The sequence below is a fragment of the Zonotrichia albicollis genome, chromosome Z (assembly GCF_047830755.1).
Source record: "Zonotrichia albicollis isolate bZonAlb1 chromosome Z, bZonAlb1.hap1, whole genome shotgun sequence".
In the NCBI taxonomy this organism is placed as follows: Eukaryota; Metazoa; Chordata; class Aves; order Passeriformes; family Passerellidae; genus Zonotrichia; species Zonotrichia albicollis.
In genome coordinates this window covers 18,786,918-18,804,474 of record NC_133860.1, presented here as the reverse complement: position 1 = coordinate 18,804,474, position 17,557 = coordinate 18,786,918, and the positions used below count along the sequence as shown (strand labels likewise).

Genomic DNA, 17,557 nt, shown 5'->3' with positions numbered 1-17,557 from the left:
TTCAGGTACAGATGAGTCGAGTCAAGGATGGACTACAGAACTTGTCAAGGACCCATCTAGCCCTTGTTTATCTACTGTAGGTATTAATCTGTTGCATTGTCTATTTCATGACAGAACAAGGAAATATTTCAGTGCCCACAGGAATACTTCTTTGAAAGAGTAACAAAAACTGCACTAGCCTGACACACAACAGCCTCATGGGACAGCTAAGACAAAAAACCCCTGAGATACATACTGGCTGTGCTTTCTCAATCATTCTTGTTTTAAGTCCCCTATCACAGAACAAAATGAACTGTCTGATCATCAGCCATTAAAAAAAAATCAAGAACTATTGCCAAAGGTGCTGTAGTTGTTTGACACCAAGGTTGTGAAGATTCCAAGAAGCTGATCTAAGACTCTGCTGCCAAAGTGGGAGACAATACCTTCACATGTAGGATGGGAAGCAAGGAGTTATATATGCTACAGACAAATATTCCAGAGCTATACAGATTGCATGAAGCAATTAGGTGCTGAAGTCCCAGTGGATGAAGTGCATATTGAGTGCATAGTGTATCCAAAATTGAGTTTAAATGGGATTAGCTAAAAATCCTAGGAGATTTGAAAACTGATGTAATAAGATACATCTATGCTTTAATTCCAGGCAAGCATGAGGACATCTCTGCTAGCTAACTATCCAACTCTTTATTCATGTCCATGCATGAAAGTCTGAATAATGAGAAGAGCCCAGGGATTAGCAACAGTGGACAGAACCTCCTGAACTCCCAGACTGCCCATGGTAATAAGTCAAAACAAAACTGCTGATTTTTAATGGGATAACTGTAGGACTTCCAGTAAATTCCCACTGTTGAGAGACAGGCTTAGAAGGGCATACAGGCATTTAACAGGACAAAAAACATAAGAGGGATTCTGCAACACTATTGTGACTAACAGGCCACATCAAAATTCCTGTGATTCAGGGTTAAAGGAAGATGTGAGCTACAAATGTGTCAAGTTGAATACCCCTGAAGTCATCAGAGTCCAAAGAAACTGGATAAAAAGCTAACCAAGAGGATGGTGCTTCAGCTCAGTAATGCAGAACACTCATCAGGGTAAAGCAGAAATTGAAGTGATAGGAGAAAGGATCATAGTTTCTTTTCCCATAATACATAATATTCCACAACACAGAAAATGCAGTTGGGAAAAGGAACACGAAATTAGGCATGGATTCATCAGAAGGGAGCGAACAACTGGACCCTCTAGGGACAAATTCACAGTTCTTGCTATCAATCAGAAAAACTAGAGGCAAAAGTATCCTCTTCAGTAAGTTATAAGTGATAGGAAGGAGACCAGAGAGGAACTTAAAACAGTCACCAAATAGTTGCAATCAGAGGAGGCAGAGGAAAGTGCCAGGATTTGTCAATCTTTTCACCTGCTGCAGAAGACTTAAATAATAAGATAGGAAAATAAATAAGGAGGATAAGACAAGGCAAAGGACTACAGTTAAATTCAGATCTCTGTAACAGTGGCAGCAACACCAACAAGGAGTGGAAAATGGAGCTGACTGATAGCTGGTGGGCTGCAATGGTCTGAAGGGAAATGCCTTGGCCATGATGACAGGTAAGAGGTACCTAACAGTTGGTCTACAACTGTCATTAGCACAAATGGTCAAAGACCATAAATTACTATATAGAATCATCCAGAGGCTGCACAGAAAAATCAGGTTTGGAGAAAGCACCATGGAAGCCTTTATCCATGCAGTGACTGTGGTACTGATGCCTTGAGACGCCATCTAGAACAGAGGCTAGAGAGAGTTAAAGGAATAAAGCAGGTATTTATTAGAAGGCCTTCAAGGATACACCTTGGGCAGCACAAGAACCTGGCCAAGGCTACACCCAAGATGAACAATGGGTCACAAGTTTTCATTTTTATAAGTTTTGGTCCATTTACATATTGGAGTTAATTGTCTCACTACAGCCTCAGGTTATGAAGTCCCGTCCTCCAAGATTGCTCTCTTTAATTTGCTGTTGTTTGTACTTTTTGGGCCTGAAGCTGCAACAGTGTCCTTGGTTCTCAGGCAGAAAAAGGATTGTTTTGTCTAAGTAAACTGTGAAGAGGACTTGCTAACACTTCATGTGAAGCTCAGAGTTAAGCAGTAATGCAGTACAGACTCTGGATAATAAGAAAGCTAAAACTGAAGGCATCAGTACATCTGTAAACAATTCTAAGGAAACAAACAAAATACGCCCACCTTGTTTCAGTAATGCAGAAACAAACTCCCCTCTGGACTCTGACCACTTTAACACTAAATGCAGACACATAGAGGACCAAGATTATAGCTTGGCAATTTCTAAAAGCTTTGAGAAGCTTAAAGAAAACAAGATTTTTTAAAACTTAATATGATAGAGTGCTCAAGTTCTAGTTCGCACCCAGAGTTCCATCTGTCATAGCAAATATTTATTTGTGTTGATATTTTTAATGTTAAAGATGTTTTCCCAAGACAACCCTTGTTGGTGAACATCCCTGGAAATCCAGTTTATGGGCTATGCCAAATGAACCAATCCAAGAGTTAAAGTATAAATAAAAGTTAAGTTAGTTTTAAATACTTTTAATACATATCTGCACAGGCACTGCTTTAGATTCTAGGCTGCTACAACAATCATTCAAGACAATTACTGTAAGTAATGACGATGAACACTTTAGAGAAATTTCAACAGAATTTTTCCAGTGTTCATTTACAGAACTAATTCTTTTAAGAATTAGGAAACAAGATCTAGCTGATATGAAAAACAACATAAAAGGAGAAGTTCCTCTCATTCTCAGAGAACAGCTGCAGCATTTTTCCTCATCTGCCTTTCCCTGCAGCTCTGCTCCTAAGACACACTGCCTCAGTTAACAACTAACAAAGGAAAAGATAAAATGCTAATATTCAGACTAAAATGAAGAACATACTAATCCTTTAAAATTATTAATTGAGATTTTACAGAAATTTCTTTGAAAATACTTTATTTTTGAAGGGCTATAATTGGATGAAACATAAGACAAAAAATAGCCTTAAATGAAACAATGCCATCTTATGATTTTTTTTTTTTGCAGGAAGTGCTGTATAGGGAGGTCTTCAACAGGTTTTGTTACCAACTCCTTCTCTCCATCTGGAATTTCTTTCTCTCCTCCACTTACTTTCCACCCATCTACTCAGTCCCTCATTCTACATATTACAGCTGCAATTTTAAATTGAACATTGATTTGTTATTATACACAAGTAAGTATTAAAATAATTTTACAAGGGTCAAAGACAAGTTGTTGACTATGTACTGAAGTTCTTCTCTTACCAAAAGACTACAGTACTGAAAGCAGTGGAAACATTTTGTAGTGGGTATTTCATGCTTCTCATTATACATTTTAAAGTCAGACTTCATTTTCACTCAAGTATAAAAATAATAATTGAAAAAGAATGATAAGCTTGCAAGAGGAAATAATATAAAGAAACAGTGATGCAGAACAATGCTTAAATAAAAAGTCTAAGCTCTCTTGACTATCAGGACCACCGTCTTGAGGTCAGGAAGGTGATTAAGGGCTTTTCTAAATATAGTCTTAAAATATGCCTCCAGGTTCTATTCATAAATAAGAAAGCCTGATTGCATATCATGTCCATTATTCTCTACTCTTAGTGGAAATGCAGATGGCTTGTTATATTGTGTATTACTATAATCACAATACTAAGCATACCGCGTATTATTATAATCACAACATAAAGGCCTAAAGCTAACTTGGGTTCTCTATTCTCCTCTAAAGGACATTCATTAGTTTTAAATCTGTCCTTTCATTTATGACACTCAGCACTGCAATTCTGTGTTAAAAAATGAGAATTTTCCATATTTACACAAGCTATTTTATAAAGAATAGTATCAGTCTTCAGAAAATGTGAGGCAGGATATACATAATTCAGGTATACGACAAAGTCAATACACACAAAGATCTGGTATTAAATACATGTATCTGCTCTATCCTAAAACTTATCCATACAAACTAAGAGGGATAACAAACCTCAACGAAATTTTGCATCAACTTGGCAATAAGCACAGAATTTTTACTACACTAAATTATGTAACTGTCCATTGCAATTTCACATTTTTAAAAAAATATAAGCTGTATACAGTGCTACTGTAGATACTACACATACTGAAAAGGAACATTATGCAAAGAAGTACAGACATTAGAAAACATGTTTTCTAAGATTCACACAGAGTGTGAACTGAATTGTAACTCGTGAGCAAACAAAATTAATTGAATTTGAATATACACAATAACTAATCTAAACTTTGTTTCACTTGCAAAGCAGCAATCTGTTAGCTCTTAACTGGAAAACTAAAAAGGAGTCTGAGAAATTGTACTGTTTTATTTGGATGTTTATATTAATTGAACATTGTCATGACATGGCATTTGTAAAGTTGGCAGTAATGAAAAAAACGCCAACATTTGGCAATATAATGAATTCACTATATATAAAGAAATATTTTTCACTTAACTCACAAAGCTAAGTAACTGACATACAGAAGTTTTTTGCACAATATAAGTAATTCCTTATTACAAAATTCAGATGTGGGACTAAGCCAGTGTAATTCAACAATCCCTTTTTATACTGCAGCAAGTTCTATAAAAGGAAGTAATATTTGCTTTCAAACTTTGACCCACTATCTCACAAAAAGAAATAAATGTTTCATCTTGTTTCAAATGTCCAAAATTATTCTTTAAACAAATTATTTTTCAAATTTTACGTTTTTTCCACTCTGGCTTGTCTGTTTCATCATCTTCTGGTTCCACTTCTGCAAAAACTGTTTTTGGCTGCGTTCTGGAAAACATTAAAAAGATTAAAATAATGGTCAGACTACAATACTTCATCAGAAACTGTATCAGACAGGCACTAGACACCATCAAAATAGATATATATAGACATTTTCAAAAAAAAAGCATACTAGGCTTGACCATTTTTTATTTTTGACAATAACCGATCAACTAACCTTCTCAGAACTGAAGAAACCTGCAGCTCACAGACAAACAAGCACAACAAACATACACGTGTTACAAGTATTATTTCCTCATGAGCTTACAATCAGTATCTGTATATTCCATGAACAAAATTGAGACAGAAGTGAGGAACAAATACATTTAATTTCACACTAGAAAAGCAGAGCCACTGGCCTCCTCAATCCATTACTTTTTGAAAAGAAACTTCCATTTTGATACACTGCAGAGCAACAACAGCCAGTAAGTGAAAACAGAACAGCTAAGCCAGGTTTCTGGCTAAGCCTATGCATGAAAAAATAGCTTCTTCCCCAGAGACTTTATCTAACACTACTGTAACATAAAAAATGTAATGATCTTCAGATGAGAACACAGTGTATCTGACAGTCAAGCTTGATAGTATCAATTCCTCCACTCTTTGTGCAAACTTTAAATACCACTTAAACTTTACAAAAGTAATTACTGATTACTTTCTAAACGAACACAGTATCAAGTAGCAATTCAATAAATTGTTTGGACATTCAGTTCCCTTGTTTTATAGTTTAACAACTGCAGGGTCCCTTTTTCCAACTTAATTCTCAGCAGTCACTGCAGAGCTGAAACTATCAGATTTCTGATGCTGGTTGTGCTCAACTTCTCAACATGACAACGTATAAAATGCACCCAAGGCAGTCATCATCTCATTACTATATTAACTAATGTTTTTGTATCACTCTAAGGATGTGAAGCGTTATTATTGAAACAACTGTTATTTGGCAAGCTCTACAAATTGCATAAAATTGTGCCTCCCTTACGTAGCAGAATACGCAAAATCCCATGTTGCCTCTGGCGTGTGATAGCAAACCATCTGCTCTTAATGGAGCAGGTTCTCCACTTGTTACATATGTGACACAAACAGGTTCAAAAATCACCAAAACGAGTTAAAGACAACTGCCCTTACATGCACAATCTTTCTATTGCCCTGCCTGCCCCTCCATCCTCCAAGCTTGCCATGGAGGAGAGGGCCATGCTGGTAATTTCAGAGATGGCCCCACTGAAGAACTCCGACTGGCACGTGGTCCCTGGGCGCAGGCTGTAGCAGACCTTGCACCCAGATGAGGACCTATACTGTGGAAGTTACATGAGTCCTTCTACTGCCCATGGAAAGCATAAATGAGATTAAAAATATTTTCCAGTTTTTAAATTTCATTATAAAATACCTATGCAAACTCTACTTAACCCATTGCTGAAGAAAGAAGTTAGGGGGGAAAAAAAGAAAATCATCATTGAATCTGAAACAGACACAGGGATGAAGGCCTTATTGGCTGAATACTGGATTTTGCTAGCCTCTGAAAAGGAAGAACGTATGGAATCTTCTCTTTTTTTCCGACAAACACATACTGACAAAGGTTTCTTTAGCCCATTTTAGCAATGTATCCTCCTTTCACCACAATAGATTAAAAGTATCTAAATGTCCTCTAGGATGACCTCTGTATTAAGAGTTTCATTAGTAAAGCACAACTAATGGAAGCCCATAATTTCTGACCACAAACCTGCAACTGTCATAATTCAGACAAACATTTCCAACTTAGAGGAATGAATGAATTTATGAAACAAGCAGCAAAACTTGAGTTTTTTCCAAGATATGAGCGGCACTGAAAAATGTACAGACTTCAGAAAAGGTCATTTGAGTATAGGAAAGCTGAGGCAGGAGAAGAAGGAGAAAAAAGGGGAAAAAAAAAGAGAGAAACCATACCATAATTTAGAGGTATTCATCTAGAGGTATTCAGCTAAAGCAAAAATATGCAGAGGAAGACAAGTTTGCTTGCTACCTCACTTTTTAAAATTACCATGAAATAGCTATAGCCTCAGCTGAAATGTAAACTGTTCCAGCTCCACAATCTACATAGCTGTAACTGAGGCACCTAGGGTGATTCATATGCCTGACCATTTTAAAACACTGTTTTTGTTATTGCTTTATCAGCAGTGATCACTTAATCTAATTTAAACACAATTTTTTTCTGCTTAGTAACTGCAGTAAATGTAGGAGTTTGCTGTATTATTAAAATTCTTACAAGTTTTCTTCTATTAAGTATTTTTATTTCTGAGGGCTGTGTTCTTTTTCCCCATCAAATTTCTCAGTTTTATTTATACTTGGCTTTGGGGGCTGATTTCAGTTTGCTAGGGATCTGTTTGGCAGATCCCATGGCAGAATACTACAGAGAGCAAAGGGGCCCAAGGAAAGCTGGTTGACATTTGAGGAAATCTCCTCAAAACAGATTACATTTCATCTGCAGAAAGTACAGCCTGGCTGTAGCCTGGCATGGATGCATGTGGATCTGACTGTGATAAATCACAAACTCCAAAAGGGAAGAACACAAAGGAGGCAAGGGTACCCTCAGCTAAAAGGAACAGAGGCATTCCATGAACACAGAGGAACAGAGTCAGGAGAGCCAAAGCTTAGATGGAACTGAAACAGAAAAGAAATGTCAGAGGCAAGAACAAAGGATTTCTACAGCTACACTGACAGCCAAAGGAATGTGAAGGAAATCGTGCTTTATTGAGCAGGTAAACCACTAACATAGCATATGGAAAACACGAAGATACTCGTTGCTTTTTTTGGCTCCATTTTCCCTGAAAAGGTCTGTCCTCAGGCCTGCAAGCACTCCTACACTATAGTAGAATCATTGCTAGGGATGGAGACATTTCCAACAGGAAGAGGAAGACACAGTTTGTAGCTCACAGGACGTGTAAAAATCCATATCACATAGGTGGATCCAGAGGTACTGAGGGAGCTGGCCCATGTCATTGCAAGGGCACTCTGCCATCACTGAGGTGAAATGGTGACTGGGAGAGGGTCTCAATGGCTAGAAAAAGTAATTATCGTCTTTGTGAAGGGCAAAAGGAGGATTTGGAGAATTACACAACCTCAGTTTGCAGGAAAGCTATGTAATGAATCCCAGTGGAAGGCATTTCCAGATATATGAAGGACATGAGGTGGCAGGAAACAGCCAGCATGGACTTAGCAAGGGCATACTGTGCCTGGCAACCAAACTGCAAGAACGGGCTGCCCAGACAGGTGTGGGAATTTCCATCCTTGATGATATTTAACCTTGGTTCAGCAAACCCCTAAACAACCCAAATCTAACTGGATCTGAGCAGTGAACACACTTCAAGCAGGAGCTTGGACTAGATGACTTCAAGCATTCCCTTCCTACCTAAATCGTTCTATGATCCTGTGTTTCCACATGACTGTCAGCTGAAACCAGTATCTCATACACTGAAAAATGCATTCCTATTGTGGGTTATGGTAACAGGCTGCAAACAAAAATGGGAAAACAAACTAGCATGATTTATTTATACTATGTGCTTCTCTTTACTTCAGTGGTTTTCAAGATATTCAGATATGCAGACCTCTAGAAAATTTCCAGGGGCCATGAAGACTGCTTTAGTCACCATAATCCCTCTGGTTATGGGTGGTTTTTCTTAATTGCTTTTCAGGGATCCAGTAAAAGTAGCTCGTTGACATGTGAGGATAATAGACTAGCAGATAAATAGCACTGCAGCAGGACAACCAGCTGGACACGACAACTGCATATCACAACATGCGACTCATGTCAAAGTAACTTCTGAAATTTGTGTTTATATTGCACTGAAACAAAGAAAAAAGATTTTCAAGTATGCATGGAAACCAGAAAAATGTCATAAAGGTCACTTCCAGACAGAAAAGTTAAGGTTTTCACATCCTCAGGTTTTTCATTCTTCATCCCACCAACCAGCTTGACTCTTTTCTAAATCTCAGGGGCTTCCCTCTCAAAATTACCAATTTATAAAATAATATTTAGGATAAATATAACAAGGCATGCCAACAAGGCTGCTATTACAAGACATTCTGCTTAGTCCTGATTTTTCATCTAACAATACTCGAGCCGTTACATGACTAACACTTCACAGACTGGCATTCCCCTTGAGAAAAGGTTCAGTGAACACAACACAGCTACAGACTCCTACAGACTCTTGCTTCAAGTCATTCCCTTTTGACAGTGACAAACAGCAATGAAAAAGACTACAAAATAGGGGTAACATCAGTGAAATGAAAGGTATTTTTGCTAACTCCAGTTTACCTTGTTGAGGAGGGAAATTTCACCCTTACTTTCTCTCTGGTACAGAAGAAAGCTGCATCTGATTAGGCACTCAGCTACAATGCTTAGTAATTCCGGCTGATCCTTCAGAGGGACATCTGAAGTCATTATAGTATATCTGTACAGCTGTGTTAAAACAAACAGCTCACAAAGAATGTAATTTTCAAACATTTACAACTGATGCCTCAAGTTCCTTTCCTGTAGTTCTTTACTTGAAATCTTCAATCTGTCCTTCCTTTCCTTTCACTCCAGTGGAAAGGCTCTTGCCAAGGACTCTAACAAGCCTTTTCCTGAGAAATCTCAAGATCTTTTCCTTATCCTCATCCATTATGACTTTTCTGCTGTGTTGATCATATCTTATTTGACACTTTATTCACATTGGGCTTCTGTGACATGTCATCTCCTGATTCAGCATGTACTTCTTACCACCCCCAGTATCCTTTTCAGCAGCATCTGTTTTTCACCAATTCTTTTGCCTCTTACGTACTTCCCCCTCCTATTTGGCTCAAATGTCAGGGGGAGCAGAAAGGTCAAGCTAATGATAACAAGCTTAAAACATTTTTCAAGTCATAAATAATACAGATGAACATTCAGCTTCAAGAGTAAATTATGCACCTTTAACTCCAAAAAAAGAGATATATTTTTACATAGAATGCATAAACTAACAGAAGTCATGCATTTCTTAGAAAATTTATTGAAGTGAAAAACATAGAATGGTTTGGGTTGGAAGGATCCTAAAGATCACCCAGTTCCAACTCCCCTGCCATGGGCAGGGACACCTTCCACCAGACCGGGCTGCTCAGAGCCTCATCCAGCCTGGCCTTGAACACTTCCAGGTATGGTGCATTCACAGCTTCTCTGGGCAACTTGTTCTGTGCCTCACCACACTCTAAATAAAGAATTTCTTCATAACATCTAATCTAAATCTCTCTTTTTTTAGTTTAAAACTGTTTCCCCTTGTCCAGTCACTACCCCCCCACGCACAGAAGTCACTCTCCCTAATATACAGTTTAAAAAGCATTACATCTGTCAGCTGACTGAGAATGATCTAGACACTATGGATCAGGAACAGGCAAATCAATCCAGTCATCATATTCCAAATTACGAAAATGGATTAACCAGAAAAGAGCATTTCTTAATCTTCTCAGACTAAAACTATTTAGTAACTATCACTGGAGAAAATGAAGCAACTATAGTTTCCTTACACATTTTCTGAAGAAGGAGAGTGAAAATTTTATGTGCATAGACAGCACAGGACCAAAAGCCTTGTCAAACAAAAGATATATCAAGCGGATGGTTTTATACCATGTTTAAGTAAGAATTTACTACAAGAAATTTGTGGAAAAACTGGTAGCAGAAGAATAAAGTAGTAAAAGAATAAACACTATCTAAAGAAATGAAACATACTGGACGTATTTACTACAAGAAATGTGGAAAATCTGGTAGCAGAAGAATAAAGTAGTAAAAGAATAAACACTATTTAAAGAAATGAAACTTACTGGATGTATGGCTTTTAGGTCTTAAGACAGTGTATGATTTTTAAAATGTATCAGAATATCACCTTTCCTAAATCAATAGTATAACTAAGTCTACAGTGTAACTAATGCTATTGCTAAAGCACCTGTCCTGTATACAAACCAGTACTGCATGATAATTTGGATCAATTACTTCCAATTTGCATATTTTATTAAATATAAATCTGTAAGTACATCTGTAAAATGCATTTTATGTACAGGTTACATATCCATGCTTTGAAAAATCAGATGCAGGATATAATTATAATAGCATATATTATTGTATTGTATATATTGTAATAGCACAGCTTTATGTGGCTGTGCTATTATATACTCCTGAATTTCTGAAAACTAAGAACACGACACAATCAAGTTTCTGCATTTCGTTGTATTAGATATTATTAGCATTATTATTAGTGCTGGTTTTATTAGTAGTAGTAGTAGTAGTAGTATTATGCTATTGTTAAAATGTTATTATTGTTTGGGAGTTTTTTCATGCTCTTTGCAGAGACTGTATCTGAAATTGAAACTTTTAAAGCAAGAATAGTGGCTTGAGGCTCTCATCCTCACCAGGATGAGATTTATCAGCTGACAAAGCCATCAAGGCAGCGTGCTGCTGGCTGCAGTCCCATTCCCCCAATACACATCACCGTCTGGTGTGTAAGTTAATAGCAGCCTGGATATGCATCCTGCCCACTTCTCAGCCAGCTCTCCTCTTCCCCTGCAGCCACATCTTTAACAAGGAACTGTAATGAGATCTGGCCACCTGACACAGTAAGCCTCCTCTAACACAGCTTTGTTTTAAAACTTTCATGTTTACTACATTGCAGGTGTTGGGGATGAAACTTAATATACAATCAATGAAGTCAGTAAGCCAAAAATATGCTGAAGTATCTATCTACCTGATGGAATGTGTGGTTGTACTTACTTTTGAGGATGGATTCCTCAAATAAAACCAGATGCCTACACATTCCAAATATATTTCCCCTCTTGCAATCAAACAGTTAAAAATCAATATTTAACATATTCATTACAACAGCTGCTACAGAATTAGCTTTCAAATATCCCCTCTTTGGTACCAAGTTGTTCTATAATGCATTGGTTTGATGTATAACACCAAATGCCATACTTATCAATTACCAGTGTACCATATTTAATTAATTACCTGCTCAAAGCCAGGCTGGGTCGCTGATATTCTCAAGCTGCTTTAGAACTGCTATTTAGTTACCTTTGTGAACATGTGGGTCAAGTCAGAAAACAAGTATCATCATCCAAAAGATGAGATTCTGTGGATTTACCAAGGTTTTACCACAAAAATATTGATAAGGCTCTTCAACTTATGTAACACATGAAAACGTATTTCTTTATGTTGAATTTTTGGTAGATTTTACCAGTTTTTAATTTTTATCAGCTGCAATTTTTAATATTGCTGTACCTTTAAAACCAAGTTAATTCAAGCAGTTATTTGGGTCCTCATATAGGAAAAATTCAGATAAAAACTTATGATAGTTGAGAAATCATCTTATCATAACACCGCATAAATATTTTGAAGGTTTAGTCTAAGAATCAGTCAGAACTAGAGGGTGTGTTGGAAAATCATCTCAATATACCAATGGGACACTACCCTATTAAAAGGTGTGGTGGTTTGACTAAGAAGGAGTGAAAATTCTGAGAAGCTGTGGTCAAACCAATGAAGGTTTTGGGTTTGAAACTGGCACCTAGTGTAGCCAGTGGGGTTTGGACACACCTCCGAGAATACACAGGGGTTAAAAGCAAGGCACTGCCCTTGGCACTCCCTCTTTTAGACATCGTCGGCGAAGAAGTCAGATCTCTTCCCCCGTCCAGCCTTGCTGCTGGGCGGGGGGAGGGGCCGCCATGCGGTAGGCCCGGGGCCTGGACAGAGGTGGGGGTTGAGGGGCTTTCAAAGATGGAAGGGTAGAAGAGCCCCAAGAGACATCGAGACATCGGGCAGCCAGCCCCCCCCCCCCCCCCCAAGGAGAGAGAGAGAGAACCGGCGGCACCGAATGTGATGGCAGCCAGCCAGGAAGAGAAGGGGGGAGGGAGAGTGCCCGGCCGGAGCGGCAGCGTGTGGGCAGCGTGCGTGGGAGTCGCTCCGAGACCGACAGAGACTGAAAACTTTTAACCCTTTCTTGCATGATTGGGGCCTTGCAAAAATGCTAATCCTCCTCGAAGCTGAATAAGAAGGGAGATAGGAGATGAGATAAGGACCTGGCCTGACGAATGTAGAGATGATTAGATGGGGAGAGATGATTTGGAGTGGCCTTTTGGCTGGACTTTTTCTTGTAGCCATGGACTCAGTTGTTCCTGTGACACAGACTGCATTTAGGGGGAGGCAGTGCCTCAAAACCAAGAGGGTTCATTCGTGAAGACCCCCCGGCCCCAGGAGGTTGGAAAAATATGGGGAGGACAGATGTCCCAAAAGCAGAGACTGTGCCTTTTTAGAGTGAGACAAGGCATCCTTGAAAGACAACCCTAAAAGCAGCTCTGGCCATGTCTCAGTGGTGAGAACACTGAGCATAGAAGGAACATGTCACAAGCAGCAAAAGGACTTTTTTTTTTTTCCGGGCGGTGCCGAAGTGACAAGGAAGCATCCGAAGTTTCAGTGTGTTTCCAAGAGAAGCCTATAGAACAAGAAAGACTCCTTTCCTCTTCATGAACTGCAGTTTGAGTATACTAAAGTGTCGTGCCGGGCTGGGCAGTTGGTGTTTTTTGAGAGAATGTATTAGATTGAGAAAGTCAGGGAGTGGGGAGGAGGAAAGTGGTTTTGTAAAGTTTTCAATTCTTTTCTTCTTTTTCCTTATGGTCTTTCCCTATTTTCCTGTAGTTTAAGTAATAAAGTGTCCTTTATGTTTAAGTTAGAGCCTGTTTTGCTTATTCCTAGTCACATCTCACAGCAGACACCAAGGTGAGGCATTTTCATGGGGGGCACTGGCTCTGTGCCAGACTCAAACCATGACATTTTTGGTTCCCTGACCGGGAATCGAATTACGAGAGAGTGATGAGATAAAGCTGTGAGATGAGACCAAGAGGAATAAGAAAAGCATGTACTAAGTTAAAGTAGATAGATAGTGAATCTAAAGTATTGTTGTGTAGAAGTATTTTGTAGTTCTGTTGATAATTTTAGAAAGTATATTCTCGGAAGTGAAAGGTGGAGAGTGGTGGTTTGACCAAGAAGGAGTGAAAATTCTGAGAAGCTGTGGTCAAACCAATGAAGGTTTTGGGTTTGAAACTGGCACCTAGTGTAGCCAGTGGGGTTTGGACACACCTCCGAGAATACACAGGGGTTAAAAGCAGGGCACTGCCCTTGGCACTCCCTCTTTTAGACATTGTCGGCGAAGAAGTCAGATCTCTTCCCCCGTCCAGCCTTGCTGCTGGGCGGGGGGAGGGGCCGCCATGCGGTAGGCCCGGGGCCTGGACAGAGGTGGGGGTTGAGGGGCTTTCAAAGATGGAAGGGTAGAAGAGCCCCAAGAGACATCGAGACATCGGGCAGCCAGCCCCCCCCCCCCCCCCAAGGAGAGAGAGAGAGAACCGGCGGCACCGAATGTGATGGCAGCCAGCCAAGAAGAGAAGGGGAGAGAGAGAGTGCCCGGCCGGAGCGGCAGCGTGTGAGCAACGTGCGTGAGAGTCGCTCCGAGACCGACAGAGACTGAAAACTTTTAACCCTTTCTTGCATGATTGGGGCCTTACAAAAATACTAATCCTCCTCGAAGCTGAATAAGAAAGGAGATAGGAGATGAGATAAGGACCTGGCCCGACGAATGTAGAGATGATTAGATGGGGAGAGATGATTTAGAGTAGCCTTTTGGCTAGACTTTTTCTTGTAGCCATAGACTCAGTTGTTCCTGTGACACAGACTGCATTTAAGGGGAGGCAGTGCCTCAAAACCAAGAGAGTTCATTCGTGAAGACCCCCCGGCCCCAGGAGGTTAGAAAAATATGGAGAAGACAGATGTCCCAAAAGCAAAGACTGTGCCTTTTTAGAGTGAGACAAAGCATCCTTGAAAGACAACCCTAAAAGCAGCTCTAGCCATGTCTCAGTGGTGAGAGCACTGAGCATAGAAAGAACATGTCACAAGCAGCAAAAAGACTTTTTTTTTTTTCCGGGCGGTGCCGAAGTGACAAGGAAGCATCCGAAGTTTCAGTGTGTTTCCAAGAGAAGCCTATAGAACAAGAAAAACTCCTTTCCTCTTCATGAACTGCAGTTTGAGTATACTAAAGTGTCGTGCCGGGCTGAGCAGTTAGTGTTTTTTGAGAGAATGTATTAGATTGAGAAAGTCAGAGAGTGGAGAGGAAGAAAGTAGTTTTGTAAAGTTTTCAATTCTTTTCTTCTTTTTCCTTATGGTCTTTCCCTATTTTCCTGTAGTTTAAGTAATAAAGTGTCCTTTATGTTTAAGTTAGAGCCTGTTTTACTTATTCCTAGTCACATCTCACAGCAGACACCAAGGTGAAGCATTTTCATAGGGGGCACTGGCTCTGTGCCAGACTCAAACCATGACAAAAGGTATACTGCAGTTTAAGACACTGATTTGGAGAAGATTCTAAAATCAAATCAACTTTGAAGGCTTTAAAATGACTTCCAGCACTGACAGGTACATTTTAGAAGCAGAAATGTGAAATTTCAACAATTTAACCTCCTGGAAACTTGTATCTTTATAAAAGAGTATGTTCTTGGTTCAGATATTTGTGGCAGCAATCCAAAAAAGGCAAAGTATAGCATTATAGACATCTATTTTAACTAAACTCCTACTGGCCTCCAGAAATATGACTTGTACTCTTAATTGTTTCCTTACTTAGCATATGCCGGAGCCACCCAGTATGGATTTTCCTCCGCTTCCTTCGCGTGACGTAGAATGGCCTCTCGAGGATTGCTGTCATCTGTCTTGTCCAGGGCAATGTTCTTGACTATGTATGATGACAGGGTGACCCCGTGAGTCCCAACACGGCCACCACGACCTGTGGCATGAAGAGAAAAGCATTTAAGAAATATGCAGAGCCTGCAACGGTGACCTAATACAAAGGGGTTATTTAATGCTATAGGAAGGGTTTAACTTAGGCCTGCATTCAGGTGGGTGTTTACTGACTATGTAACTCAAAGTAAGCTGCGCGGGGGCGTGAACGGCCCTGGAATCCGGCTATCTGGTGAGGGGCGAAGGCCAGGGCCCCTGCGCATCAGAAAACAGCCCCCCTCGGCGTCTTGGCCTTGGGCTGAGCTGGGTGATAGCTCGGAGCAGCGCGGTGAGAGACGAATTAGGAGGCGACCACTTGCTGGGGGTAAACTGTCGGTTTATTACAGAAGAACCAACAAGGAGGGGAAACACCCAGCAAATGGCCCCAAACAAGGGGCAGGAGAGGGTTTTAAGGGAAAAGGGGGGAAGAAGGCAGGGAAACCCGGCTATCCAATAGAAATACATATTTGGAGGTACGAAACATAACTGATATACTAAAGTAACCAACTGTTATAAATCATAGGAGGGGCTCCGGGGCTACAGCCAACCATACCTCCCAGAGAAAAGAAAATTCTCGAAACCTGGGAGGAGAAAAAGAGTGATTGACTGACCCCAAGGAGGAAACAACTTTCACTTTATAAGAGAAACCAAGGGAGGAGCAGTTTCATTTCCACAGCAACCTAACTGGCAGGGTAGCAGCAGGAAGTAATACAGAAAATGGGGGGAGCAAACTAACGAACTTAAGAACACACCACAGCAGTAAGCCATTGTAATTACTAATTTTTTGCAGGCAAGCACTCCAATGAGACATCAATGTCTTAAAGTGGTGGACACTGACCATACATCTACGGAGTAGAGTCACCACCCAAAAAATGCAAATCCAAATGAATGTAGAACCAAAACATGATGGCCCCTTTGTGATACAACAGTTCAAAATGGTTATGACTAGATTACCTGCTCCTGCTACTGGAGGTTCAGGTTTGTGAGACTTCATGGGGTCCAACCTATCCTTCTCCAGCTGTTTCCTCGTGCTTCGTTGTCGTGGTTCACGGAACATTGGAAGTGCATGGGCTGAAGGGTCACAGTTTGGATAAAATGAAATGTTAGAAATTCCATTTATTTTTTAACATTTTAAATACAAAGAGTTGGATTCCTCCTTGCAATGGAAGAGATGTCAGGAGCAGTAATACCATATCCAAAAAGTGGTTTACTGAGTTGTATTTTCAGGCATTTCTTTCTGCTGAATTTTTAGGAGATGAAAACAGTCAGATATCAGGGTTCCTACAAGCAGGAGCCTCTCATCTGAAATACTGTTATGCATATTTCATTCATACCTCTGTCAACATTAGCATTGTGCGACCTATCAGTTACTCTCTTCTAAACTTCCCATGTTTCTTCAGCTTTCTCATATTCTAAGAGCACAACAAGACGCTTGATACATTCTTGGATATGAGAAAGAGTGGAGCAGAAACTCCTCAATGATTCCAAATGTAACTTTATGCACATGAAGTCACAATCATGTTCTTTCTTAAATAATACGATTAATCACAATTGGAAAAATAACATAACTGTGAAAGCCTGGCTAAATTGTCAGGATTTAGAACTTCTATTTCCTCATAAAAGTGTTATCTTGAGTCACAGTAATGCCTTTGATCCACTCAGACAAGAGAGTACTTTGTCAGCAACAAAGAAACACCACATAAATGGGCATGGCTTTCTTGCAGAGAGGCTTAGAGGTCTCATGCAGGTGTGCTCATTGCTGCTGTTTCCCCAAACTTGGGAAACTGGGTAGCAGTCAAATGATCCAATAAAGACAAAAAATAACCAAACAAATCCTAAATTTAGGAAGATCATCTCTATACTGAATTAAAAAAAAAACATCAGGTAGCATTCAGGCACTTATCAGCTTGAGTTTTCAGCTTATTTCTGCAAGCCTGTTCAGTTATTAGACTGAA

General features: G+C 39.7%; 1 protein-coding gene across 1 annotated transcript in view; it reads right to left on the bottom strand.

Annotated features, from left to right (window-relative positions):
- Positions 1-2,980: 2,980 nt before the first annotated feature.
- The window catches only part of WDR70 (WD repeat domain 70), a 128,087-nt gene continuing 113,510 nt past the window's right edge, over positions 2,981-17,557 (bottom strand). The window contains exons 16-18 of the mRNA XM_005488812.4: positions 16,557-16,673; positions 15,447-15,609; positions 2,981-4,828 (exon numbers count right to left, since the gene is read on the bottom strand). Of these exons, the coding sequence (XP_005488869.2) occupies positions 4,744-4,828; positions 15,447-15,609; positions 16,557-16,673 (365 nt within the window). The 3' untranslated portion in view covers positions 2,981-4,743. The remainder of the gene's footprint in view (positions 4,829-15,446; positions 15,610-16,556; positions 16,674-17,557) is intronic.